The 25,351-nt window shown below is 64.0% G+C and overlaps 1 protein-coding gene across 2 annotated transcripts in view; it reads right to left on the bottom strand.

Annotated features, from left to right (window-relative positions):
• The window catches only part of ADAMTS13 (ADAM metallopeptidase with thrombospondin type 1 motif 13), a 29,573-nt gene extending 9,080 nt beyond the window's left edge, over positions 1-20,493 (bottom strand). For both annotated transcript variants that reach the window (XM_058302668.2, XM_058302667.2), the window contains exons 1-22: positions 20,345-20,493; positions 19,912-19,978; positions 17,744-17,883; positions 15,450-15,533; positions 15,013-15,137; positions 14,781-14,927; positions 10,503-10,640; positions 10,097-10,253; positions 9,224-9,328; positions 8,454-8,605; positions 8,269-8,332; positions 7,520-7,637; positions 7,121-7,266; positions 6,428-6,548; positions 5,852-5,932; positions 4,959-5,140; positions 4,561-4,696; positions 4,348-4,477; positions 2,273-2,444; positions 1,697-1,814; positions 299-428; positions 27-206 (exon numbers count right to left, since the gene is read on the bottom strand). In XM_058302668.2, the coding sequence (XP_058158651.1) occupies positions 27-206; positions 299-428; positions 1,697-1,814; positions 2,273-2,444; positions 4,348-4,477; positions 4,561-4,696; positions 4,959-5,140; positions 5,852-5,932; positions 6,428-6,548; positions 7,121-7,266; positions 7,520-7,637; positions 8,269-8,332; positions 8,454-8,605; positions 9,224-9,328; positions 10,097-10,253; positions 10,503-10,640; positions 14,781-14,927; positions 15,013-15,137; positions 15,450-15,533; positions 17,744-17,883; positions 19,912-19,978; positions 20,345-20,437 (2,786 nt within the window). In that variant the 5' untranslated portion in view covers positions 20,438-20,493. The remainder of the gene's footprint in view (positions 1-26; positions 207-298; positions 429-1,696; positions 1,815-2,272; positions 2,445-4,347; positions 4,478-4,560; positions 4,697-4,958; positions 5,141-5,851; positions 5,933-6,427; positions 6,549-7,120; positions 7,267-7,519; positions 7,638-8,268; positions 8,333-8,453; positions 8,606-9,223; positions 9,329-10,096; positions 10,254-10,502; positions 10,641-14,780; positions 14,928-15,012; positions 15,138-15,449; positions 15,534-17,743; positions 17,884-19,911; positions 19,979-20,344) is intronic.
• Between the last annotated feature and the right edge of the window lie 4,858 nt (positions 20,494-25,351).

Raw genomic sequence — 25,351 nt, forward strand, 5'->3', positions numbered from 1 at the left:
GACCCACGGTGTGGGAAGGGGCCCACCTGGCGGGGCAGGGCTCGGGGCCGCAGTCCTCGTGGGCGTCCGGCCGGGGTGCCGGCCAGCACTTGGAGTGCGGCAGGGACACGGTGCGGCCTCCCTGCAGCCGCACGCAGCGCACGGCCCGCGGCACGCGTTCCCCTCCGCAGGTCACCGGGCACGGCGCCGAGGGCCGGGCCTCCCACCTGCAGAGAGAGGCCAGTGCTCGGGGGCCACGCCCCGGGTCGGACCCCCATCCCAGGTCAGGGCAGCCCGCTGTCCCCACAGCCCCACTCACCGAGCAGGACACGGGCCCATGCGGCAGGCCTCTCGCCGGCTCCCGGGCTTGCGGGCCGGGTCACACAGCTCCTCGCGGGTCGCCGTCCCCAGGGCAGGGTCCACGCACAGGAAGCGCAGCTCCATGAGGCCTGCAGGGAACAGGAGGGGAGCCCCGCACCCCAACAGGGGGCCTCAGCAAGGGCGCTGAGGAGCATCATCAGGTGAGCCCCACGGCGCTGCCGTCCCAGCTCGGCCCCTCAGCAGCTGTGTGACCTTGGACGAGTGACTTAACCTCTCTGAGCCCCAGGTTCTTCGTTTAATGGGGCCTCCCTCGCAGAGTTGTTGAAATGTGGCGGCCCTCGACAAACAGGAGCAGTTGTCATTTATCAGGAGGCAGAATGAGACGTGCTGAGCTGAGCTCCCGACTGCTCATCGTCAAGATGCCACTATCTTTACTTTTTGGATTAATGCAATGATTCTGAAATCTTTTGTGGGAATGAATGCACAGCACTGTGATTGTACTAAAGTTGCTGATTGTACACTTTGGATAGATCATATGGTATGTGGCTATGTCTCGATAATAAAAGAGCTTGAAAAATAAATTTTAAAATGTGCACAAGGATAGCCAGAAGTAGCAGCTAGGTACAGCAGATTGGGAGGCGAAGAATTGTCTTTGTCTGCTTCTTGCTTATTATTACTGAAATAATGAAGATGCCCTAACAACGATTGAAGTGGTGAGTGCACAACAACATGATTATACCAAATACCGTTCATTGTACACTCTGAATGAACTATATGCTTTATTAATAGGTAATCAATAAAATATTTGTTTCAAAAGTAGTAGGAGGGCATAGAAAAAATACACCAGTGCAAACTGCGGGCCATGCTCCGTGGTGACAGTCTGATGGTGTTAATTCATGATCTGTCACAAGTGCTCCACCACGGCGTACAGCGTTGTCTGCCGGGTGGGAACGCCGCACTCTGGGTGTGACTGTTCTGGACACCCACAGCTTCTCTGACTGTCCATGTAGGTAAGGGTGCTGCTAGGCCCACGCCCCCACCCCCTGCAGGCCTGTCCTCGGAAGAAATCCCAGGTCTCTGTTCTACACCTGCAAACATTTTCCTGAACGTAAGCTCAGGGTGTCGGGCCAAGAACACTGCACGTTGTACAAGGAATTTTGTTTCTCTGCTCGCGCTGAGCTCGGGGCCCGCCTTGCAGGTCTGTTCTCCGAGGCAGGTCGCGCTTGGGCCCAGCACCCCGGGCTCTGCTGCCCTGTCCTTCCTTCCGCTCGGTCTAGCCACCCGGCCTGATGGCCTAATGGCCCTGGGGGAGGCGTGGCTTTCCCACAAGGCTCCTCACACCCAGGGAAGGGGGTCTCTCAGGCGCCCTGTCCTCAGGGAGGCCCACGGCCCTCACCTCGGCCACAGGACACGGAGCACGCCCCCGCCACAGGCGTCCACGCGTGGGCAGCGGGGGCCCCCGGCCTGGCCCTGCCCGGGGGGGTGGGCGCTTCCTCCACCTGCGAGGCGGCGTCCTGCAGAAGCGGGGAGCGAGAAGCCGCTGGGGCGGGGCCCCCGCTTCTGGTCGGAGCGCCCAGCCCTGCCCGCCCTGTCCCTTCAGGAGCAGAGCCGCCTGCTCCCCGCTGCTGCCTCTCCGGGAGGACTCGCTCCCGGCCCCCAGGAGATGCCACCCCGCCCAGGAGAGCCCGCCCGAGCCCGGGGCCGGAGCTGGGGGCGGGGGGCAGGGCTGCGCGCACGCTGGCACCGCCGCCCGGCCGGCCACCTCCCTGGCCCGAGCCCACGACGCCGGGCAGGTGCGCTGGGCGCGCGCCACCCCGAACTCGGCCCGGCAGGTTCCTAGCGGGGCCCGGCGCCGCAGCCCGACTTTGCAAGGGGAGCCAGGGCTGCCAGGGGCCCCCGGCCGTGTTCTGGGTTTATCCCCGGGGCAGGACGCCCTTCGCCCTCCAGGCCGCCGTCACCCCTGGACGCTCACCTGACCCCGGCCCTGACACGCCGCCGTCACACAGGGCTCGAGTGCGGGCGGCTTCCTGTCTGTGGGGCACGGCCCAGCAGCCGCCGGGACCCCCTGGCCGCCGGGGCCCGGCACGCACGTCGCGTTCGGCGCCGCTCCACAGGCCCGGGGGCACGGGCCGGGCCCCTCCCACCTGGCGACACAGGTGTCATCAGGCCCCGCCCCGCCGCCGTAGGTGCAGCCCAGCCCCTGGGGGAGGGCGGTGGGTCTGCTCCCCCATGCCAGGAGCCCAGAGAGGGGCCCCACGAAGACGAACGCGCCGGAGCGCTCCCTTTCCCTTGGCGTGCTGGGTCGACGGGCTCAGTGGGGAGACGGGGCCCCCCCTGCCTTCCAGATGGGAAAGAGGGGCCACACGGAGTCACCCCAAGTCCAAGGATGGCAAGTGGGCTTCACGTGCGAGCCAACCCTGAGAGGCAAGGGCTGCCCGAGGACTGTGTCCAGAAGGATTCTGAGGAAGGAGCGCGGGTGCCACGTCCGCGGTGGATGTGTGAGGATGGGCCCAGTGGGGCAGATAAAAAAACTGGGGCTGGAAGAGCGGGCATGGCTCAAGCAGGTGAGCGCCCTCCTCCCATATGGGAGTCCCGGGTTAGGTTTCCGGTGCCTCCTAAAAGCAAACAGGGAAGCGGACTTGGCCCAGTGGTTAGGGCGTCCGCCTACCACACGGGAGATCCACGGTTCAAACCCCGGGCCTCTGACCCGTGTGGAGCTGGCCCATGCGCAGTGCTGATGCGCGCAAGGAGTGCCCTGCCACGCAGGGGTGTCCCCCGCATAGGGAAGCCCCATGCACAAGGAATGCGCCCCGGAAGGAGAGCTGTGCCCAGCGCGAAAGAAAGTGCAGCCTGCCCAGGAATAACGCCACACACACGGAGAGCTGACACAGCAAGAGGACGCAACAAAAAGAAACAGATTCCCGTGCCGCTGACAACAACAGAAACAGACAAAGAAGACGCAGCAAATAGACACAGAGAACAGACAACCAGGGCAGGGGGCAGGGGAGAGAAATAAATAAAAATAAATGAATAAGAAACAAATTAAAAAAAAACAACTCCGGAGCCGATGTGACTCAGTGGTTGAGCACTGGCTTCCCACAGCCAAGGTCTGGGTCGAATTCCCAGCCCTGGTACCTCAGAAAAAAAAAAAAGCTAGGGCCAAGGCCATGCCCTGGGTCACACAGAACCAGGCAAATCAGGATGCGATGCCACCGTTAGCTTGGACACTGAGGGGACGAGGGGCGGCTGCATGGGCACCGTGGGAAACACGAGGCTGATGAAGACGTGGCGCCCGCTGCCCGGCACTGCCGGCTCCACGCCACCCCCAGCCCTCCGGGAGCCTCGCCCCACCGCGCAGCAGGGGCTGGAGGCTTTCTGCAGCTTTCCTCTTACCCGCAGCCGCTGCCCAGCTCCCACGGGAGGGCAGCCCGGGTGGGGGCACTCGGCGGAGTGGGGCCTGCGGGGGACGAGCCCTGCAGGGAGCCCCCTCCCCGCTCCCCGGCCCCCGCTCGCCCGATGGGGCAGTGGCGGGTTTCCACCGGCATGGGCTGGGCCACCGCGTGGCACCGGGCTGCGGGCACCGGCCTCAGGAGGCCGTCCTGGGCCTCCACGCCGCTCACCACCTGCTCCCGCCGGCCTCCCCCGCAGGAGGCACTGCCCGGGGCCGAAGTCCCCACAGCCCAGCTGAGCGGGGGCACGAGGTGTCCAGCCCTGGCTGCACAGGGGAGGCCGGCTCAGCCCCCCAGGTCTGGCCTTCCCAGGAGCCATCACCCCTCGTAAAAGTGCCGCCCCCGCCCATCCCAGCTGGGACAGCCCTGCCCCTCCCGTCACCCTCCGGCCAGCTGCGTCCACCGTGGCCAGTGAGCCCAGGTGCCTGTGCCGCTCCCTCCCCGAGTCTCCCAGCACCGAGCAGCCCACCTGGATCCCAAAGGATGCGGCCGTGCACACAGCTGCCAGGCACGGCCCTGCTCGTGGGCCCACGTGCCCGGGGGTTGCCCGTGGCCGAACCCCACCCCGGCGGGGCAGGCGCCCCTCGACAGCACTCACTGCGGGGGGCAGGGCGCGGGGGCGCAGGGCTCCGGCCCCGCGGGTGGCCGCGGGCTCCCTGCGCAGCGGGCGGCCTCCACCCACTCGTCGGTGTCCCGGTCCCGACAGGCGTAGGTCACCCAGCGCCGCCCTGCGAGGGAAGCGGGGGGCTGGGCCACCTGCGTGCGGGGGCCGCGGGGGCCTGGGGGGGGTGGTCCCTGCCCCGGGCCTCACCTGCCCCACAGCTCACTGAGCAGGAGCCCCGCACGGCGGCCCACGCCCTGGCCCCCCGCGGCACGGGCTGGAAGTAGCTGAAGGTGACATCCGGGCGCGAGAGGTGGCCGTGCTCGTCGCCGTACCGCCGGTACACCTGCGCCCGCCCCGGCAGGAGAGCTCAGGCCCGTGGGGGGCCGCCCGGGGCCCGCCGGCTCTTCACCCTGCACCCGACAGTCTTGGGGGCACAGGTGCCTTTTTACCTTTACCTGTGGAACCCGAGCCCCAAGATGCACCGTGCCCGACGCGCCGCCCCCCCCCACTGCCGAATGAATGAGTGAATGAATGAGTGAATGAATGAGTGAATGAATGAGCAAGCGAGCGGGAGGAGGCCCTGGCTTGCGCCGGCCCCGGGTCACCTGGATCTCAATGACTTGCCGCTGCGGCCCCCGCACGTGGATCTGCTCCAGGCGGGGCAGCCCGTCCTCCGACAGGTCCACCCGGTACTCGACGCGGCTGTCGTCCAGCAGGGAGGGGTAGGCGGTGCTGGGCGAGGGGCGGCTCTCCCCGGCCACCACGTACCGCCCTCCGACCTTCACCGCTGCGGCGGGAACGGGCGCCATTGGGACCCTCTCACGAGGGGCGCGTGCGCTTAGTCTGCCCCCCCGGGAGGCGGCCCCGGCAGCCCCCTTCCACCTGCGGGGCCGAGGGTTTGGGGGCGGAGTGGAGAAGGCAACCGGCCACGCTGCCCCCGGGCGCCCCCCGCCTGGCCCCGCGGGCAGGGGTCCCCCACGAGGCCCAGCCCACGGGGCGATGCGCACACGCCAAAGGCTCCCCGCGGCTGCCGGCCGCTTTCCAGAACCTGGTGAACACCCTGGCCTTGCTTCCCCGGCCAAGCGCACTCCCGGGGTGCACCCCCAGCCCCCAAACTTCAAAAGCCAGGTGGGGGTTGGGAGTGGCTGTGGCTCAGTCGACTGGGCTCCCGTCCACCATACGGGAGGCCCTGGGTTCGCGTCCCGGGGCCCCTTGTGACGGCAGGCTCGCCCGCGTGCCACGGAGAGCTGACGGCCCGCGCCCTGCGCAGGGCTTGATGGCCCGCGCCGTGCGGAGAGCTGCCGCAGCCAGATGATGCAACGAAGGGAGACAAGCAGACACAGAGGAACATGCAGCGAATGGACGCAGAGAGCAGACAGCGAGCAAGCCACGGGGCAGGGGGTATAAATAAATAAACTAAAATATATTTTTAAAAGAAGTCGGGGGCTAACGTCCCTGCGGACAGAAGCCCGGCCGTGGGGTCCTCCGGCCGACTCACCCAAGTGCGTGAAGAGAGGCCTCCGGTTAGCGACGTAAACGCTGGTCAGGTTGGGGGTAACCGTCAGGAACGTGACGTATTCTAGAAGGAAGCAGAAGGAGGGGGAGGGGAGGGGTCTCACCCCGCCAGTGGGGTCAGTCAAAAGGGGGCAGACATTAGCTCCATAGGGAAAAAAGGCCTTTTTAACACACGGAAAGCTCCCGCAGCAGCGGGGCTGCCGCAGGAGGGGGTGAGTCCACTGCGCCGGGGGCAACAGAAGCCAGGCCGCGTGGGCCCCGGGGAGGGGGCTGCCCTGGCCGGAAGGGAGCAGGGCGAGGTCCTCACGTGCCCGGGCAAGCCGGAGGGCGCCGGCCTGGGCCTCTGCTCGCCACCGCGCCGCCCGTCACAAGGAACCCCGAGCCCTGCCACGCCAGCCCCTCGCCCCTGCCACCTCGCGCCAGCTGCGGAAGCTGCGCGCCGCCCGCGTTTCCTGCGCTGCAGAAACAGTGAGCGACGGCGCCCGAGCCCGGGAAATGGGGCGGCTAGGGGGGCTGAGCCCCGGCCACCCGGCCCCCGCGCCCCGGGCCAGGGCCCTACCTCGGGCTCTCCCGGCCGAGAAGGAGCTGCTCCGGAGGCTGCACGAGCTGTTGTCCCCGCCGCACACCTGGCACACGTCCCAGACCCGCCCAGAGTCCATCCTGCCGTCACAGCCGAAGGCCTGTGCCCGGGACACATGGGTGAGACCCGGGGACGTGGGTGAGGCCAGGGGACGTGGGCGAGACCCCGGGAAAGTGGGTGAGGCCAGGGGACGTGGGTGAGGCTGGGGGACATGGGTGAGACCCGGGGACAGCGGGTGAGGACCCAGGTCGTGGGTGAGGCCGGGGGGACGTGGGTGAGGCCAGGGACAGTGGGTGAGGCCGGGGGGACGTGGGTGAGGCCAGGGGGACATGAGTGAGACCGGGGACAGCGGGTGAGGACCCAGGTCGTGGGTGAGGCCGGGGGGACGTGGGTGAGGCCAGGGACAGTGGGTGAGGCCGGGGGGACGTGGGTGAGGCCAGGGACAGCGGGTGAGACCAGGGACAGTGGGTGAGGCCGGGGGGACGTGGGTGAGGCTGGGGGATGTGGATGAGACCAGGGCATGGCCCATGCATGCCATCGAGGGCGTGGCCAAAGCTCTGCCCGCGCAGCCCCTCCGGGGACAGCCCCCACGGCCCTGACCCCAGCCCCCTCCACCCCTCCACTTCTGCGGGCCAGCAGCCACTGGCCGGGGGCACCCCGCTGCCCGCCTACCCTGCAGCCGCCCGCCACGCACAGGCTCAGGTCCCCGCGCCACGGGCCGCTCGGCACACACCGCGTCCCGTCCAGAAAGCTGTCGCCGCGCCGCGCGAGGAAGCGCTGGCCCACGGCCCGGCACAGGAGCCCGCACAGGGCGTCCCCTGGAAGGGCGGCGGAGCGCGGTGGGCGCTGGGCGAGGGGGCGCCTGCTGCCCGCCCTGCCGAGCACCCGGCACCCAGCCGTGGCATCTGGGAGTTGGTTTCCTATTTCCAGCTGCCCCGCGCCCTTAGGGAACAGCCAAATCCTAAAAGCGCTGAACCCACGGCTGGGGCTGAACCCCGGAACCCAGCGGGAGGCAGCAGAGCCCCCCACGGGCGGGCCGAGGCCTCGGGCCCTCCCTCCACCCCGCCCCACCTCGGCTGTGCTGCGCAGCGGGGCCCCAGCGGTAGACGCGCGCGCCGGGGTGCGGGGGCCTGCCGTCGGTCTGGGCGCACTGCTCCGCCATGAACTCCAGCTGCGTGGTCCCGCAGGCCTGGCGGGAGGGGAGCGGGCGGAGGGGCCGGGCAGGGCGGGATTCGGGCCCGGGTTTGGCCCCGCTCCCCGCCGGGCCCCGCACCCCTGCTCCGTGGCGGGGGTGGTGACAGCAGCGCCTGCCTCCCGCTTGGTCAGGGACACAGCACCGGATCGGGCTCCCGCATGCGGGAAGGACACGGGGAGCCTGAGCCCGTGCCGGGGCCCCCGTGCTGGCGCTCGAGGCGGGAGGGCGCGGGCTGCGCCGGGGGCTCGAGGGGCCTGCAGGGCCCGGGCAGGCCTGCTGGCTTTTTGTGCCGGGGACCGAGAGGACAGCATCAGAGCCCGGCAGAGCGCCGCCTCGGACCCCGGCCGCCCTCCACGCAGGCCCCGCTGTGCACCCCCTCCCCAGGGTCTGGGGGAGGCCTCGGCCCCCAGGCGCCCGGGGGCTCCCAACCCCTGGCAGGGCTGTGTCCAGCCAGGGCGGCAGACGCGGGAAAGGAGGTGAGCTCTCCTTGCAGGGGTGCGCCCCTGGGCCCCTCTCCCCTCCCCGGTGCTCAGGGAGGGGCGCGTGAGGAGGGGTCCTGTGCGGGCGTTAATAGCTTCCCCTTCACTCTCTCAAGCTCCCGTCGGGGCCCCGCACCCGGGCCTACCTGGGCGTTGCACATCTCCACCTGGAGATCGGCGCCCGGGCACACACGCCCCCCAAAGGCGGGTCTGAAAATGCCCACGAGGCACCAGAGGTGAGAGCGCACCAGCTCCCCCCAAACCGGGGGACCTAGAGCCCGCCACCCTCCCCGACGGGCCGACGGGCCGAGGGCCACCCTGCGCACGGTACCTGGGGTTGTCGCACCGCCGCCTCCTGGTCACCACACCCCCCCCGCAGGAGCGGGAGCAAGGGCTGGGCGGTCCCCAGCTAGCCCAGTGCCCGTGCACCGCAGCCATGGGGGCCAGCTCCGGCAGGGAGCGGCAGCGGCCCTTGAAGCACCACTGCAAGGCAAGGACAGGGCGTCTCCTGCACCCCCACGCCATCTCCTAGGAGCCAGCGCTCAGAGGGGCGGGTCAGGGCACTGCCCAGAGCACAGGTGAGGGGCGGCCACACCGGCTCAGGAGGGGAGGGACACAACTGCTGGGGGCCCGGCGCCTGGGGGAGGGGGCTGTGCGGGCAACAGGAGGGAGCTGGGAAGGAGCGCTCAGGCAAGCCTCTGTCCTCCTCCGTGGCACGGGGGCAGCACCCTCCCCGCTTCAGGGCTGGGAGAATAAATGAGGTGCAGCACCATGCTTGGTTAGCACCGGGCCTGGGAGGGGGTTCAGTGAACACCTGCTCTCTCTGTGGTCAAGAGTGGGGGCTCTGGGCCCACACAGATGGGGGTCCAGGCACCCACCGCTCCTGGGAGAGTCAGCAACTATGACTGTCCATCCTGTGACCCAGAAGCCATCCTGTCTCCCAGGGCCTGCAGAGACCACCGCCGCCGGGCACGCAAGGCACCTCCACCAGGTGGGGACGGGGCGGGCTCCGGGCTCTCTGTCCTGGCCTGTGGGGTCCCCCCACCCCCCACCCTGGAAATGGAGGGGCAGGACCCCACGCACTCGCTCCCAGCTTCTGACCTTATCCAGCCCACATTCTGTCCCGTCCAGGAGGGGGACGAGCAGGCGGCGGCAGTTGCTACGGTCCAGGGGGTCTGTGTGGCAGGAGAGAGCCTCGCACCTGTCCTAAGGGGGGGTGGAGCCAGCTCAGGGGCCGCCAGGCCAGGCGGGTCGGCGTCCAGCCCTGGCCGTCCCTCCCAGACCACAGGACACGTGGCAGGTGGCGGGGGGAGGAGAAGGCCATCGCGTGCGGCAGGCAAGTGGGCACGGTGGCCGGGGACCACACTCAGGTCCACAAGGGTGTTTCAATTTATTTTAAAATCAGAAGAAAAGAATGAAATTTTAGGTCAAAGGAAAGACTCTAATATAAAATGCTAGTATATTTGTATTTACAACATTGAACACAAAGCTTAATATATTTTACCAAAAAACCGGTATAATTTCAGTATCTTTTGTTTAGGAAGGTGCTCACCAAGGCACGGGACCCATGAAAGGCATATGCAGCCCCAGGAGGGGGCCTGTTTTGAGGGGCACCTGCACCCCCCCATTTCCCCTTCCCCGGCCTGCTTGCAGTCCTGCTGTAGGGCCCAGCATGGAGGCCACCTCCTCCAGGAAGCCCTCCTTGCTGACCCCAGCCCTTCCCCCAGCAGAGCCGGGACACTGGAAATGGCCTGTTTAGGACCAGCATTCCCCCCTCCCCAGCCTTAATCTGCAGGCACAAAATTTGTGGACCAAGTTGAAACTGCAGCAGCTCATGTTCAAAAACGAGCACGACTCCCCAGAGGCGACGGCAGAGTGCAAAGACAAGCGGCCCCGGCAGTACCCCCACCCAGCACGCGTGGGGTCTGCGCACCCGCGATGGGAGCGCACCCGGGCGCGGCGGGGGCCACTCGCCTGGTGCTCCCGGGCAAAGGTGCAGGCAGCGGCCTGGGGGCCGAAGGCCACGCGGCACTGCTGGTCGGCGCCGTAGTAGAGGCCGGGCTGCGCACGGGGCAAGCGCCCCGCGGGCTGGGGCGGCGGCGGGTCCTCCAGGCAGCGCGCCCGCCCTGTGCTGCGACGGCCCCGCTCAGGCCCCGGCGCAGGAGTGCGCGGAGGTGAGGGCAGAGGGAGGGGTGGGGGTGGGGAGCGGGCTCAGGGGTGTGGGGGCAGATGGAGGGGTGCACGCGGGGAGGGGTGGATGGAGGGGTGCACGCGCGGGGACGGGCTGGGAGTGGGCATGTCCACGCCCCCGGGCGGGCGGAGGGGACAGAGGCCCTGCAGGGCTGGGCTGGGGACACCCCCCCTGCTCGGGAGGCGCTACCTGAGCAGACGCTGCAGCTGCCGGCGGCTGCACGCGGACCAAGCCAGGCCCCCGCGGGCGGGCGCGGCGCCATCCGTGGCCATCACGTGGCCGCTGGGGCCGCAGCCGCTGTCCTCGCCGTCGTGCTCCAGGCCCAAGCTGCGGGCGAGCGGGTGGCGCCAAAGGCAGCCCTGAGCACCCAGCCCGGCCCACCCGCTGCCCGCGCCCTGGTTTTCAGACCCTTGTTGGTCCCTGCCCCCCACCCCCACCCCCAGCTAACCGGGCGCCGTGACCAGTCCTGCAGCCCTCTTGGCTCAGTTTCCTTCCCCGGGCACTGGCGGCCCCACTTCTTTTGGCCAGTAAATACCAAAAGGCCTTCAGAATGGGGCAAACCAAACTCAGTGGGGGGGGATGGGGGTGGGGGTCCTGGGGTGCTGACGGCTGCTGTCCTGGGCTGCCTGCTGGAGACGCTGCTCATGGAGCTCAGTCAAAGCTGGGAAAACGCGCCTGTGGCCCTGGCTCCCGCTCTGCCGTGGAACGCAAAGGTTTTCAGACTCTTCCCAGCAGCAGAACTTTTTTTTCTCCCAAACAAAACCCGACGGAGGAATCCCACTGGGCAGTGCTGGTGCAGGAGCAGGGGATCCAGGCGGGGCCTGTGCAGCCCCATCCGGGGGGGAGTGGGAGTCACAGCCTCATCCGTTAACACCCCCGCCCCCAGCGCACCCCCTGGGAATTCTACAGCCCAGCTCTGCGGGGCTGAAAGGGGCGGGGGCTGCTGCGCAAGGAAGTTGAATGCTTTCACTTACTTTAGGAGGCTCAGTCCTGTCCTGTTTGAATTTTCACAAGCAGGTGTTACTTTCATAATTAAAAGAGGGAAAAGAAGCCTACCATTCCAGGAAAGTGATGCAGATACTAGGGAAACTTTGTCCACGAGAATGCATAATGTTCCTTATAGGCAACATGTGGAAGCAATCTAACTATCCACCAAAAGAGAATTAAGTAAATAAATCATGCCACATGCACCAAAAAGTGGTGAGAGATCTCAGAGGAGAGGTCAGGGTATATTATTAGGTTTTAAAAAAAGGGGGTGTACCATGTAGTCCCAATTTTGCAAAAGAAAAATGTGTGTGTATGTAAAGACTGAAATTAAACAAAGTGTGACTACATGACCCAAAGAATTGGAGGGAGGGCTGGGGGGGGGACAGTTGCACATGGGAGATGGTTGGGTATGTGGTTGAAACTATAATGCTGAGAAAACTCTTTAGAAAATATTATAAGGAAGGATTACCTGTTTCAGGTGCTTAAGGGGGGGCATCTGGCACAGGGGCAGGCTTCTAGGGAGTGTGTGGGGGCTCATTTTGTCATAGTGTGTTATATCATTGGGTGGAGACCATACAATGAGTGGGAAGGTGTGCCCACATGCTGGGGAGACCTGATGTTCTCAAACAGAGGGAACTGTGTCTCTCAGTGGGGAAGGACATCTAGCATGCCAAGCCCTCAGCATTGCTGCAAGCATCGGTGAATCTGGTCCCTCAAGCAGTGAAGATTGATTGTCACTGGGGGCCCTGAGGGGAGAGGGAGAGAAGAATAGAATAGACGGAAGCAGGGCAACTGGGGGGCAATGGAAGTGCTCCACATGGTCATGCAGTGATGGATATAGGACATGTTAAAGTACACCAAAAATGTAGAAAGGTCTACAGGCTAAAATGGAAACCATAATGTAAAACATAAGGTAACTAAAATTTAGAAAATTGTGCAGTCTAAAATATAAACCATAATGTAAACCAAAATACAGCCATGTTTGGTAGCTGCGTTTCAATATCTGTACATCAGCTGCAACACATGAAACATGAACATGTAAAAAGATCATTGCTGGGGAAGGGAGAAAAGGGTTTGATGTTGGATATATGGGAGTCCCCTATATTGTATTTGTGACTTTACTGTGATCTGAAACTTTTTTAAAGACAAAATTAAAAATTAGAAGAAAAAAAAGGATGTTGACACTGAGGAAGAAATGAAAGAAATTGCCTTGCCACTGTACATACAGGGCAACACCTGTTACAGTGATGAAAGGCAAAATGTCAAAAACAAAGTTTTATCATATTTTTCACTTTTTCATACCCCAATTTATTTTTACTTTATTTTAGTTTCTCTAAATTAGTGTGTATTCTATTTATAATCTTTAACCTATCACTACTATTTCACTTTCCTATTAACTGAATTTGGCAATATAATAGGCTTCATTTTAGGAGAACTTTTGGACCACAGAGGGGTTCAACTACGGCAGGGGAGGAAGGCTGGTGTGGGGTGTTATATTGATGGGGGACACATGGTTGGGAGGGAGTTCTCCAGGGTATATGTAAAGAGTACATAAAATGTTTGGATATATGTTGGGTATTTTCATAGTAGTTACAGTTGCAAATGACAATTGAGGGAGTGCTGAGTTCCTAACAAGGGGAGCTCTGTCATATTCCCCAATGTAACAGCAATAATCCCCTGAGTGCAAGGGCAGAGACCAGTGAGGAAGGATGCTCCAGTAATCAGCCCTTGATACTGATAACTATGCTTATGAGACTGTTTGCTTGAAATTTGAACTAGGTCTAGAGCTGCAGGGTGCCTGAGAGTTACCTCCTGAGAGTCACGATGTTGCTCAAATGTGGCCACTCTCTAAGCCAAACTCAGCATGTAAACATATTACCTTCCCCTCATTGTGGGACATGACTCCCAGGGATGAGCCTCCCTGGCACTGAGGGATTACTAAAAATCACTAACTGGGTGATGCAACTAGAAAAAGACCCTGAATAAAAGGGGGAAATGGTAAAGACAAATGAGTTTATATGGCTAAGAGTCTTCAAAAAAGAGTCAGGAGGTCATCAGAGGGGTCATGCTTATGCATGCCTCAGCAGGATCCCAGAGACAGCCAAATTAGATACAACCCCAGTTACTGGTGCTCCTGAGGGCTATGGAGACACAGGTTCTACAATCATGGCAGTTGGCTCTGGAGTTCAGTGCCTTGTCAGTGGGTACTAATTTGGAATCTGTGTTCCTGAGTGTGATAGAGTTGGACTCAGATGTGAACTTTCTACACATGCCTCTTCTGTCACTTCTACTGAAACTGTGGTTGGCACTGAGGTCGGTGCATACTCAGGAGACCTCAATCTCTGGACTGGCCATGTGCCAGCTGGGCCCTGAGCCTCAACAGAGTTGCAACTCCTACTCTCCAGTTTGTTGGACTTACACAGGTCAGCTAACAGGGAAGTGAAGATGGTCAGCCACCACACCAGGGAACCGAGAGTGTCCACAGCTACAAGCAGGAGCATTGCATCCTTCAACCATGTGGGACCTAAGCCCCTTCTAGATATAGAGGTGGAGTGGACCTCACCAACCCAGGGGCCACATGATGGAGGTATAAACTATGGATTAGAGTGAATATACTGGTAGTCTACTAAGAACTATTGTGGCTAGTAATGGAAGACACTGTAGCATTGATCTGGAGAAAGTGGCCATGGTAGTTGCTGAGGGCAGGGAGAGGGAAGAAGAGATGCAATGTGGGGGTATTTTCGGGACTTGGAGTTGTCCTCAATGATATTGCAAGGACAGAGGCTGGACATTATATATCCTGCCATAACCCACTGAATGGACTGGCGGAGAGTGTAAACTACAATGTAAACTATAATCCATGCGGTGCAGCAGTGCTCCAAAATGTATTCACCAAATGCAATGAATGTGCCACAATGATGAAAGAGGTTGTTGATGTGGGAGGAGTGGGGGGATGGGGTGGAGGGGATGTGGGAAACTCATATTTTTTAAGGTAACATTTTTTTTGTGATCTATGTATCTTTAAAAAAAAGGACAATTTAATTAAAAAATAAAAATGTGAACAGAAATTATATCTAAGTGGTGAGATTTGGGATAATTTTTCCAGCCTGCTTCTTCTTTACCTGAATTTCCTACAAAAACTTATTTTCCAATTGCTAACTTGGTTTTGCTTGTTTCCTTGTTACTTTTTGTTTTTTCTTAGGAGGTACCGGGGGATTGAACCCAGGACCTTGGACATGCAAAGCAGGTGCTACCTCTGCTCAGCTTTGCTTGTTTTTGCAGGAAAAAAAGTTCCTTGGATCCCTCCGTAATCCAGGAGGACCTGTTTTCTCCGCCTGCTCCCCCACCGTTCCTTGTCACCAGGGTCCAGGCATAGTCTGCTTCCCGCGGGCTCCGGCAGGGCCACCTGCACCGGCCTCAGCCTCCCGGGCCAGACAGCATCTTGGCCGTGGTTGGGGCAGTGGTGGGGAGGCCACGTACCTGTGCCCAATCTCATGGGCGATGGTGACCCCGAGGTCGAAGCCGGTGTCCTCGGCGATGAGGCAGCTCCAGGAGGGGGAGCAGGCGCCCCCCAGCTGGGTGACCCCCCGAACCTGCCGGTTGCCATCGGGCAACTCCAGATCAAACCTGGCAAGAGAGCGGACGTCCGGGCGGCGCCGCGGGGCCTCCCTCGGCCGGGTCCCCGCCGCCGAGGGCCCTGGCGCTCGGCTACCTGGTGACGTAGAGGACCAGGTCGGCGTGCGCGGGGTCCGCGTCGTCCGCGGGGTTGACGGTCCTGCTCCACTCGCACACGCTGCGCAGGGACGCGGTGATGTCGGCCGAGACGCTGGGCGCGTCCTGCGGGAGGCATGACGGAGCCCTGGCCAGGCGCGGCACTGGCCTCCGCTACGCTTACGTGCGGTCCTCAAATCACCCCCGCTCCTGCCCCCCCGCGCCACAGAGGGGAAACCGAGGCTCGGGGAAGTGCTGTCGTCCTGCGGCCAGTGCTGAGCGCTGGGGCTGAGCGCTGGGGTGGAGCTGGGACTCGAGTCCCAGCCGGCTGAAAGCCCGCGGCTCTGCGGCATCCGCGGGATGCCGGCAGGGGCGGCGACGGGCTCTCGGTGGCCCTGGGCCCCTCGGCCTGGGCGCCGGGAGCAGCTGGCCGCCTACCTCGGGCTCCGTCAGGATGAGCATCTTCACCAGGTGCACCCCGCACTGCACCCCCAGAGACGGGTCCCTCAGCAGGTCCGACCCCTGCGAAGGGCAAAGGGAGCTGAGTCCCGGGGGAGGCGGGGGGCGCGCGTGGGAGAGGGGTGGCTTCCGCCTGCGCAGGGGCAGCCAGCGTGGGGGGCAGCGCCCAGGGGACCAGCTGTGCCTCTGCCCCCCGCGCTCGGTGGCTCAGGGAGGCAGACACCAAGGAAAGAAACCCTGAAACCACGGTTGGAGAGCCCAGTCAGCAGTCCAGAGTGTTCCATCAAACGCCGTTTCTCTTGGCCTTGGATTCACCTAGTCCTTTCTCATGTCCGTCCTCCAGCCAGAAACGCCTTTCCTTCTGCCTCTGCGGGCCTCATCCCACCCCCTGGGGGCAGCGGGGGCTGCCTCTCTCCCCCACCCACCCAGCCCTGTCATGGTCCGGCCCCCGGGGGGCCGCTCCCTGCTCCCAGGGCTCGGCTCATCAGCCGGCGTGCCGAGGTCTCCCTGCACCGCTGCCGTCCGGCCAACTTGTCCTCTAAGTGGCGCCGCGTTCAGGCGCGAGAAGGCGATGGGCCGCGGCCGGCCTTGGCGTCCAGGCGGTGCGCTGCCCAGCGCAGGCTCGGAGCTGCCTGACCCCTGAGCCTCGGTTTCCTCCTCCGTAAGACAAGATGGCGCCCTCCTCGGGGGGCAGCCGTGGGTTCACCGTGTAGCTGCAAAGAGACGCTCGAGCCCCGCGGTGACCGATGCCGTTCAGAAAGAGGATCTCGGAAGACGATGAGGCCAATGGGATGGCGGGAGCCCTGGCCCCATCTGCGGGGCTCCCTCCGAGAGGGCAGGGTGGACAGTCAGTGGGAGACGGCGGGAGAAGGCAGCCTCGCGGCAGAGACGGAGTGGGCCACAATCCACGGGGGGGCCCCGCTGGGACCCGCCGCCTCCGAGGACCACGGCCTAAAGGCACCAGATTCGAGCTTCTAGCCCCAGAAAGTAAAGAAATCCCCGACGGACCCCGACAGTGGCTGCCAGGCTGCCCCGGTGCCGCGGCCCCTGCCGGGGCTCCCGTGGTCCTGGAAAGCCCCTCGAATGCCGGCGGGAGGGCCTGGGCTTGGCTATTAGAGCTGGGGGGGGCACCCCCAAAGCTGGACGACAATAGCTTTCCGACGACCGGAGGAAGTGGGGCTGGACACCTGAGCAGGCTTGTGGACGTGGGCCCGGGCACAGCGAGGAGGTGTGGACGGGGGAGCCCGGGCCCCCGCGAGGACACGGGGCCAGCGAGGGATGGCCAGGCCTTGGGCTCCGAGCCCGGCGAGGCTGACGGGGCACCTTGTGCCAAAGACGAAGGCTGGGCGGGGGAGCCAAGGGTCCACATCCCAGAGCTGCTGCCCACGGGGACCAGGTCGCCCCGCCGGGGCCCACCCCGCCTGGAGCAGACCAGGAGAACGGAGATGGGGCCCCAAGGGGTCAGCCGCCAGCCCAGGCTCGCTGCCCAGACACCTCCCAGGGCCCATTCCCACTGACTCGGAGCTGGAAACTGTTTGCTCCAGTCTAGAGAGCTGCCCGGCTCCGTGGCGCAGTGTTGGGGAGGCGGCCCATGCGCTGCCGACGCCCGCTCTCGTCACGCCCTCGTACCCCTGCATGTCCTCTGCTTGTCAGGTGCCGGGCGTGTGTGGCCCGTGGAGTTAATGATGCTGCTGTGGAAATCTCGCTCCTCTGCCAATGGTTTCTTCTTGTCACTAGAGCATCGGCGGCAGCCCCTGAGAAGCCAGGTGACGGGGAGGCCCCCGGGGCAGGGTGCGGTGTCTGCTTAGGCGTCCGGCTGGTCCACCTGCCCCGCACCTCCCTAAGTGCGTCACGAGAGAACTGGAGAGGGCAGGGCCAGCACGGGCAGCCTGCACCCTGCTGAGGGCACAGCGAGCCCAGGCAGCCTGCACCCTAATGAGGGCAGGGCGAGGGCGGGGGACCTGCACGCTGCTGGGGGCAGGGCGAGGGCGGGGGCCCTGCATCTTGCTGCTGGGCAGCGGTGCCCGCGGGGCGCCTGGGAGAGAACGAAGTAGCAGGAGGCTGGGTCCAGGCCCGAGCTCGCGCCCCTCCAGGGCGTCCTGGCAGGAGGAGGGGAGGCCACACCTCCTCTCACTCGGGGCCAGTGGGTTCCACCAGCTCTGGCCTTGTGCCCGGAGGCGCCTGGAGGCACTTCCCCCGAAGCCCCTGCCCCGTCGGAGGCCGTGGCGGGGCCCCATGCGCGGGGCCCGGCCCGCTGCCCGCGGGGCACTCACGATGTGGAGGTTGGTGAGCACGTAGCGCTCCGTGTCCTCCTGGTGGGCCCGGTGGACGTCGGGGCCCACAGCCACCAGCAGCTCCAGGTGCAGGACGCTCGGGGCAGCCCGACTCAGGGGGCGCGGGGACGGGGCGCGGCCTGCGACCGGGGAGCGCGTGTTCTAGAAGGCAGGCAGGCCCAGCTCTGGCCACCGGGTCGGACGGCCCGTCACCCAGAGCTCTCGACCAGGACCCTGCGCAGGGGTCCCGTCCCTGCCCCTCACCTCCGTGGACCCAGGAGTCAGGGGCCCGAGCCTCTGCCTTCTCACGGGGAACGGGGCAGCGCGCGGGCACAGCCTCGTCCTCCCTCCCCAGCCCCTCCCCGTCTCTCCCCTGCCCCCCGCCCCACCCCTCCCCCTCCCCACAGCTCCTCCCCATCCCTCCCCTCCCCCAGCCCCTCCTCGCCCCTCCCCCCCACCCCTCCTTGTCCTCCCTCCCCAGCCCCCTCCCCATCTTCGCCCTCCTTCCCAGGCCTCTCCCCCAACCCAGCCTGGACTTCCACCGCAGCACCCGAGGCTTCCACCCTCAGACCCCCGTGAACGGCGACTTAGGGACACGCTGGCCCACACGATGCCCGGTGCGTGTCAGAGGGGCCGCGGGCCCCCAAGGCCTCCGCCGTGCTCTCTGGGGACTGTGAGAGCCTTGGGCCCACGTCCCTCGCGTGACTCGGCATCTTGGACAGGAGAGCCAGGAGGCATGGTGGGCGGACAGCTGCTGTGTGGCTGTCGTGGCCTCAGATTGCTGGGAGACGAGCCGCGCACTGCCCACGGCCCGTCGAGGCCCGAGGCCCTGGCTCTGCTCCTGGCACCCCTTGTGCTGGAGAACGGGGTCACCCCGGGCGCCACCCCTACTTGCACACAACGGGCGGCGCGGCAGGTGTGAGCGCTCTGCCCCGGGGCTGCGTGGAGCCCTCAAGGGGTCACGTCCACCTTCAGGCCTCGGGGTCCCACTGCGAGGTGACCGCCAACGCCCCGCCTCAGGGCCGCGCGGCCCCGGGGCGCACTCCTCTGAACGCGCCTTATAAGCTATCAAGGGCTGCTCGCCGGCAGCTGCTGGCTCAAGGAGAGCTCGGCCTGGGGTGTGGCTGGTGGCGCCCCCGGGCCGGCCCTAAGCCGGGCACGTGCTGCCGCTGAGGGCAAGGCCTGGCCGGGAGTTGGGGTGTTTTTGCACAGCCCTGGGCACAGGAGAGCTGCCCTCCCGCAGAGCTCCCCCCGCCCCAGCTGGCCTTGGAGCGCCGCGGGGGTGGCCGGGCAGCCCAGTGAGGCCTCCTCCCCCGCTGGAGCCTCTGCCCCGCCACCCGGATGTCGCCCTCCACCCGGATGTCGCCCTCCACCCGGATGTCGCCCTCCCCTCGTGCGGGGCAGGTCCGGAGCCCGCCCGCCCCGCCCACCAGGAGCCCCCGTGACCCCGGCGACCGCGCGTTCAACACCTTCTCGCTGGTGAGGCGGGAGCGGCGGGAGGATGAGCGGGGCCCGGCGGCTCCGCCTGCCCGCGTGCACCCGCCTCCTCCAGGCCGCACCAGGGCGGCCGGGGCCCTCATCGCCCAGGTAATGGCAGGCAGCCCCCCGCAGGTGGAGTGGAGACAGGTGGGGCCCGCGCCCGCCCCGCCTGGGCACCGTGCACCTGCCAGACCTCGGGGTCCCGGCCACGGGCAGCCCTGGGCCTCCGCGCCCTGGCCCCCAGCCGCCCCGCCTCTGGCCCCCACCGCCCTCGGCTCAGAGCCGCCCGCGCCTGGCAGGGAGCCGGGACCCCCGGAAGTGGCGCGGGACCCCAGGGGCTCTGGCTGGAGGCTGGCCCGGTGCCCGCCTTGCTTCCCGCAGAAGGGACGATCTTTGAGCCTGGCCACGGTTCCCGGGGTCAGCCGCCCTCGGGCGGAGGGGGGGCTCATGAGGGCCGCCCCCGGGATTCTCAGCGGAGGCCCGGGGTCAGGCCGCCGGGCTCTGCACCCCGGGCCGGCTCTTATCAGCTGGGCAGGAAGTGGGGGCTGAGCAGCGGGGAGGGCAGCTTCCCACGGCCGGCCTGGCGCCTGACCCAGGACGCCCCGGAGGTCCCAGACCCCATCGGGAGCCGCCAAGTGGCCCCCGAGGCCTAAGCACGCCCCTGGCCGAGAAGATTCCAGGAAAAGTACCTTGGAGGGTAGAAGCGGGCCCAAAGTAGGAAGACACCTCCTCTGGGGCCAAGGCCGGGCGCAATCCCTACAAGGCACCGAAGAACAAAGGGTGGGGGAGAGGAGGAGGGAGGAGGGCAGGGCAAGAACAAGGAGGGGGAAACGGAGGCAGGGAGGAGGGACAGAGAGACAGAGCCGTGAGGACGGGCCGTGGCCGAGCTCCCCGGGGTGCAGGCCCCCGAGCTGGCGCCCCTGCCCCAGGGGTGTGAATGAGTCCCTGGACCCCCCAGTGAGCTCCCCCCACCCCGCGCAGCCCCCGGAGCCGCTGTGGTTGGCGGGCAAACACGCCCACCCTCCCCGGCGCTGTCTGCGGGCCCAGGTGCCCCGCCGCCCGCAGCACCCCGCAGGGCGCGGCCCCCCAGCTCAGGCCCCCCGCGCCTGCTAACGCACGCACCGCCCGCTCATCGCAGAGTCCGCCGCAGCCCAGGAGAAAGAGGGCGGAGGTGAGGGCGGCCCCCAGGCCGGCCACGGGGCGCAGCGCCCCCATCCCCAGGGAGGCCGCCGCCCGCGGAGGGAGAGCCCTGCGACTGCTCCGGGGGGCGCGGGACGGGACGGACCCTGCTGGGCGGGCCCCGAGGCAGGCCTCCTCTCGGGAGCCTCCCCCGGGGCTGCCGGCCAGAGCCCGGCCCCCTCCAGCCCCGGTCCTCTGGGACCGCCTGGCCCCGCTCCAGGACAGTTCTCGGCTCCCAGCACGTCCCCCCGGCCAGCGGCCAGCACGGGGCTGGCCCCCACACCTGGGTGAGGGGTGGCCCAGGGGGAGGGCAAGGCCCCTGGCGCCTGCCTCCCTCCCGGCAATCTGTCCCGCCTGCCGACCGACACCCCCGCTTTCCCTCGACCAGCCCCTGTCCTCACGCCCCACTTACGCAGCGTGGGGTCCGTGCCGTCACCCCTACCCCTCGTTTCATTTCGTCCCACTCCTTACCCTGATTTAACCTGGCTTTTTGCCTGTCCCGCGGCTGCACCCCACGGAGAGACCCACAAAACCCAGTCACCCTGCCTCCCGGGAGGCTCTCCCCCGTGCTCTGGAAGCAGTTTCACGGCTCCTCGCACCTCCAGACTTGCCCCCCCGAGTCTTCCCACCTAAGGTCCAGCCTGCCTCAGCCGCCCCCTCCTCCGTACCAGGGCAGCCAGCCTGGCAGAGCCTGCACCTTGAGCCCCAGCCCCAGCAGGCACTGTGCCAGACCCCAGGCTTGTGGCCCCAGAGGGCGCAGACCCCACCCCTGCCCTCCAGGAGCTCCCACTCCAGCTGAGTCAGGCAACAGACTTCACGCAAGGAGAGCACGGGCGAAGCTGGTAAGGGCCCAGGAGACAGTAAAGCAGCGCGAGGACACGGGGACAGGCGGGGGGTTTGCAAATCTGTATCGGAAGGTGAGCAGGGCTCTTGGAGGACATGGCCCCTTAGATGTCCAGATGCTCACCGTACCACCCCGTTAGCGAAACAAACTCTGGAACTTTTTTTTTTTTTTGAGGAATAGAATTTTCCCACCAGTAAGGTGTCAGCCCCTTTCCAAAGTAAAGGGGCGTACATTAAGCAATCTGAAAACAATATTCTCAGATAATTTGAGTGTGGCAGTCGATGAATGCTACAGAACGTTATGAAAACTTTGCCATGACAGAGAAGTGACTTTTATAACTGTTTTTAAAAATGTACACCTGTTTCTTTGTATTTTGTTTTGTTGGCTTGAATTCTTTTTCTCCTCTTGGACTGGGGAATTTGGAGAATGTGCATAGAATGTTTTCACTTTTTCTAATGGCTTCTATTTTTTTTATTATTAGCCAAGTTGTACGTTTACAGAACAATCATACATAAAATGCAGTATTTCCATATACCACCCTACCAACACCTTGCGTTAGTGGGACACATTTCTTACCCTTGATGAAAGCACATTTTTCTAATTAACTCTAGTCTATGGTCTAACGTAGGATTCACTGCTTGTGTTGGACCATTCACCAGATTGTTTTATTTTTATTCTAGTACCATGTGCACAACCTAGCATTCTGGGGTCTCTAGATAGACCCACGCTTTCCCGTGCCCCATACCGGCCCCCTGCTGTAGCCCCACCCTCTTTTAAGAGCAGACTTGGGAGGGGTCTTCCCTGACCCCTCCGCTTCCTCATCACCCACCCCTACACTCCCCGGAAACTGTTTGCGCCAGGGTCACAGTCTTAGTTTCCAGGGGTTGCCGGGACAAATTACCAGACTGGGGCAGGGGGTGCGGGGCTTAGAAAAACACAAGTTCACTGCCTCGCGGTTCTGGCGTCCAGAAGCCCAAAACCAGCGCGGGAGCTGCCCCCTCTCCAGCCTGCAGGGACAGCCCTCCTCGGCCTCCTCCAGCCTCCAGGCGGCCGCCACCTTGGTGCCCCAGGCTTGCAGCCGCCTCGCTCCAACCTCCGCCTCTGCCGGCTCGCGGCGTCTCCTCCAGCCATCCGAATCGCCGTTCTCTTGTAAAGGCACGAAGCATCCCAGTATCCAATCCCACACGACTTACCTTCACCGACGACAGCTGCAAAGCCCTGATTCCAAGCAAGGCCCCACTCACAGGGACCGGGGCTTAGGACTTGAATGTGTCTTTTGGGGGGCACGATTTAGTCCATCACCGCCCATGACCCTTGTGTGGACATTTGCAGCGGCCCCCTGTCCCACGTCTGCCAGCCTGCCGGCAGTTCTGGACATGCTCCCCCCTGCACCTTGAGCTCCGGCTCGCTTCCCGCTACACAGGCCACTCCTCCCCCTTGGCCCCTGGCCCTGGCCCTCTCTCGTCTGAATCTGCACTCTCCCCAGGTGGACCACCCCAGGCTCGGGGTTTCCATTCCCACCCCGTGGTGATGATTCCAGATTCTGTCCCCACTCAGCTCGAGGCACACAGCCAACTGCCGCGGCGCGTCTGGGTGGACGGATGAAAGAGCTCAAACGTGACCCGTCTGAAAAGGAGCCAGTGGCTCCACCCCCACACCTCACCCCACCTCTCCCTCGATCCTCTATTTTTTTTTTAAAGATTTTATTTCTCTCCCCGCCCCCGCTGCCCAGTCCCCAGTTGTCTGCTCTCTGTCCACTTGCACCCTTGGTACACCTGGTAACTGCATCTTTTTTTTTGGTTGCATCATCTTGCTGCATCAGCTCTCCATGTGTACGGCGCCACTCCTGGGTGGGCACTCCTTGAGCGGGGGGCTCCCGAGTGGCACGGCACTTCTTGCACACATCAGCACTGCGTGTGGGCCAGCTCGCCACACGGGCCAGGAGGCCCTGGGTTTGAACCCTGGCCCTCCCACGTGGTAGGTAGACGCTGTCAGCTGAGCCCTGTCGGCTTCCCCCTCAGTCATCAATTGAGCTGATGAGTGGCCACACCCCACTGCTCAGGTCCAAGACGCTGGAAGCCCCTTGGCTCACCGCCCCCACTCCTTCAACTCCGCCGCTCACGCAGGAGTCCCAGCTATGGACTATCCGCAGCTTGCACGCGTCAGTCATGGAGCTGTGCTGCGACACCTCCCTTCAGGAAAGCACCTGGCTTTCAGCTGAGGGGCTCAGCTGGCCAGTGGCCCCCGGCTGCAGCACCTGTGTGACCCGCTGCACAACTCAGGCTCAGAGCACACTTCCCTGGCAGCCGCCGGCCAGCGACGGGACACAGGGCTGCTAGGGCCTGACAGCCCTGACCCCAGCTGTGCCCCACTTCTGCCCGCCGGGAGACACCCCCACTGGGCAGTCCAGGCCCAAGCTCCCGGCCGGATCTGTTGAATAGGCACTGCAGTCTGAAGCCCCTGGCCTCTTCCTCCTTCCTTCCCACTTTTGCCAGGTACCAGATCCCATCACGGTCTGAAGGCTTTCCCTGCCCCCAGCATCCTCCCCTTTCTCTTTCCTAGGCCCCAAAACGTGCTCTGCACTCCTGGTTGTCAGTGACTGCTCTCGGGGACCTAACGCAAGCTGAGCCGCCTCTGGGAAGGGCACCTGTAACCATCTCAGTGCTCCTGCTGTTGCTCACTTTCCCTCGCCCCACTTCTCCTGCAGAGAAGGATCGTGTGAAAACTTCCACCATGCCCCTCCCCAGCGAACAACCCACCCCAGGCTTTCGTTGCCTTCGAAGGACAATGCCCGAACTCCTTCCTGCCGCCAACTGGGCCAGGCCCCGCCCACCCGTGGCTGGCCCTCCACGCCTGCCCTCTGCCGGCGGCGCTCAGCCACACCAGCTTTCTTCCCGTTGCTCCAACACGCCTGACTCATCCCCGCCCAGCACTGCCGGTCCCACTGCGCCAGCCCCGACCTCCACACTCAGGTTGCAGCTTGAAGCAGTTTGATATTGTTGATGAATTCCTAAAAGAAACATTGGATTACGTTTGTAAACGGATCTTTTCCTCTGGGCATATTAGATTACACGGGATTCAGAGATTTACTTGATTGACTAATCAGGTAAACCTCTTGTGCCATAGGGCGTTGGTGGGTAGGGACTCACAGATAAAAGGCAAAGGACACAGTGGAGGGTTTTTGATGGAGTTTGATGCTGAAGCCTTAAGCTGGAGCCCCAGGAAGTCAGCTCACAGAGGGAACAGAAGCCAGCCCCAGGAAGAGGAACCCTGAGCCCAGGAAGAAGCAAGACCCTAGAAGGAAGGAACCCAGGAAGCCTGGACCCTCGCAGATGTCAGCACCCATCTTGCTCCAACACGTGAAAATAGACTGGTGAGGGAAGTAACCTATGCTTTATGGCCTGGTATCTGTAAGCTACTGCCCCAAATAAATACCCTTTATAAAAACCAACTGAATTTCTGATATTTTGCATCAGCACCCCTCTGGCTGACTTATACACAGCTCAAACACTGTTTCCTCAAAGACACCTCAAGACCCCATCCAAGTGGCCCCCTCAGGAAAAATGCAGGACACCCAATTAAAAGTGAATTTTCAGATAAACCACAAATAATTTTTTTAGTATAATTACGCCCCCAATATTGTAAATATCAGCATGGAACCTCCTGACGCTGACAAAATCAGGCTTGGTTTTTCTGCAGTTTCTGCTGTTTGGCAGGCTGCCCGAGTCCATCTTCACCACAACACGCGTCCTCTCACCTTCGCGTCGCTACTATATCCAACAGCTCCCACTCACTTGTCTATGTCCTTAGCAGCCTGGGGGCCCCGGTGCACAAGAGCTCTGTCCGTCTCGGGCCTGGGCACCCCCATCTATCAGCAAGATGAGGGTCCGTGGGAAGCAGACTTGGCCCACTGGATGGGGCATCCATCTACCCCATGGGAGGTCCGCGGTTCAGACCCCGGGCCTCCTTGACCCGTGCGGGGCTGCCCCACAAACAGTGCTGATGGGCGCAGGGAGTGCCCTGCCATGCAGGGGTGCCCCCCACGTGGGGGAGCCCCACGCGCGGGGAATGTGCCCCGGAGGGAGAGCCGCCCAGCGCGAAAGTGG

Source organism: Dasypus novemcinctus, chromosome 8, assembly GCF_030445035.2.
Source record: "Dasypus novemcinctus isolate mDasNov1 chromosome 8, mDasNov1.1.hap2, whole genome shotgun sequence".
Classification (NCBI taxonomy): Eukaryota; Metazoa; Chordata; class Mammalia; order Cingulata; family Dasypodidae; genus Dasypus; species Dasypus novemcinctus.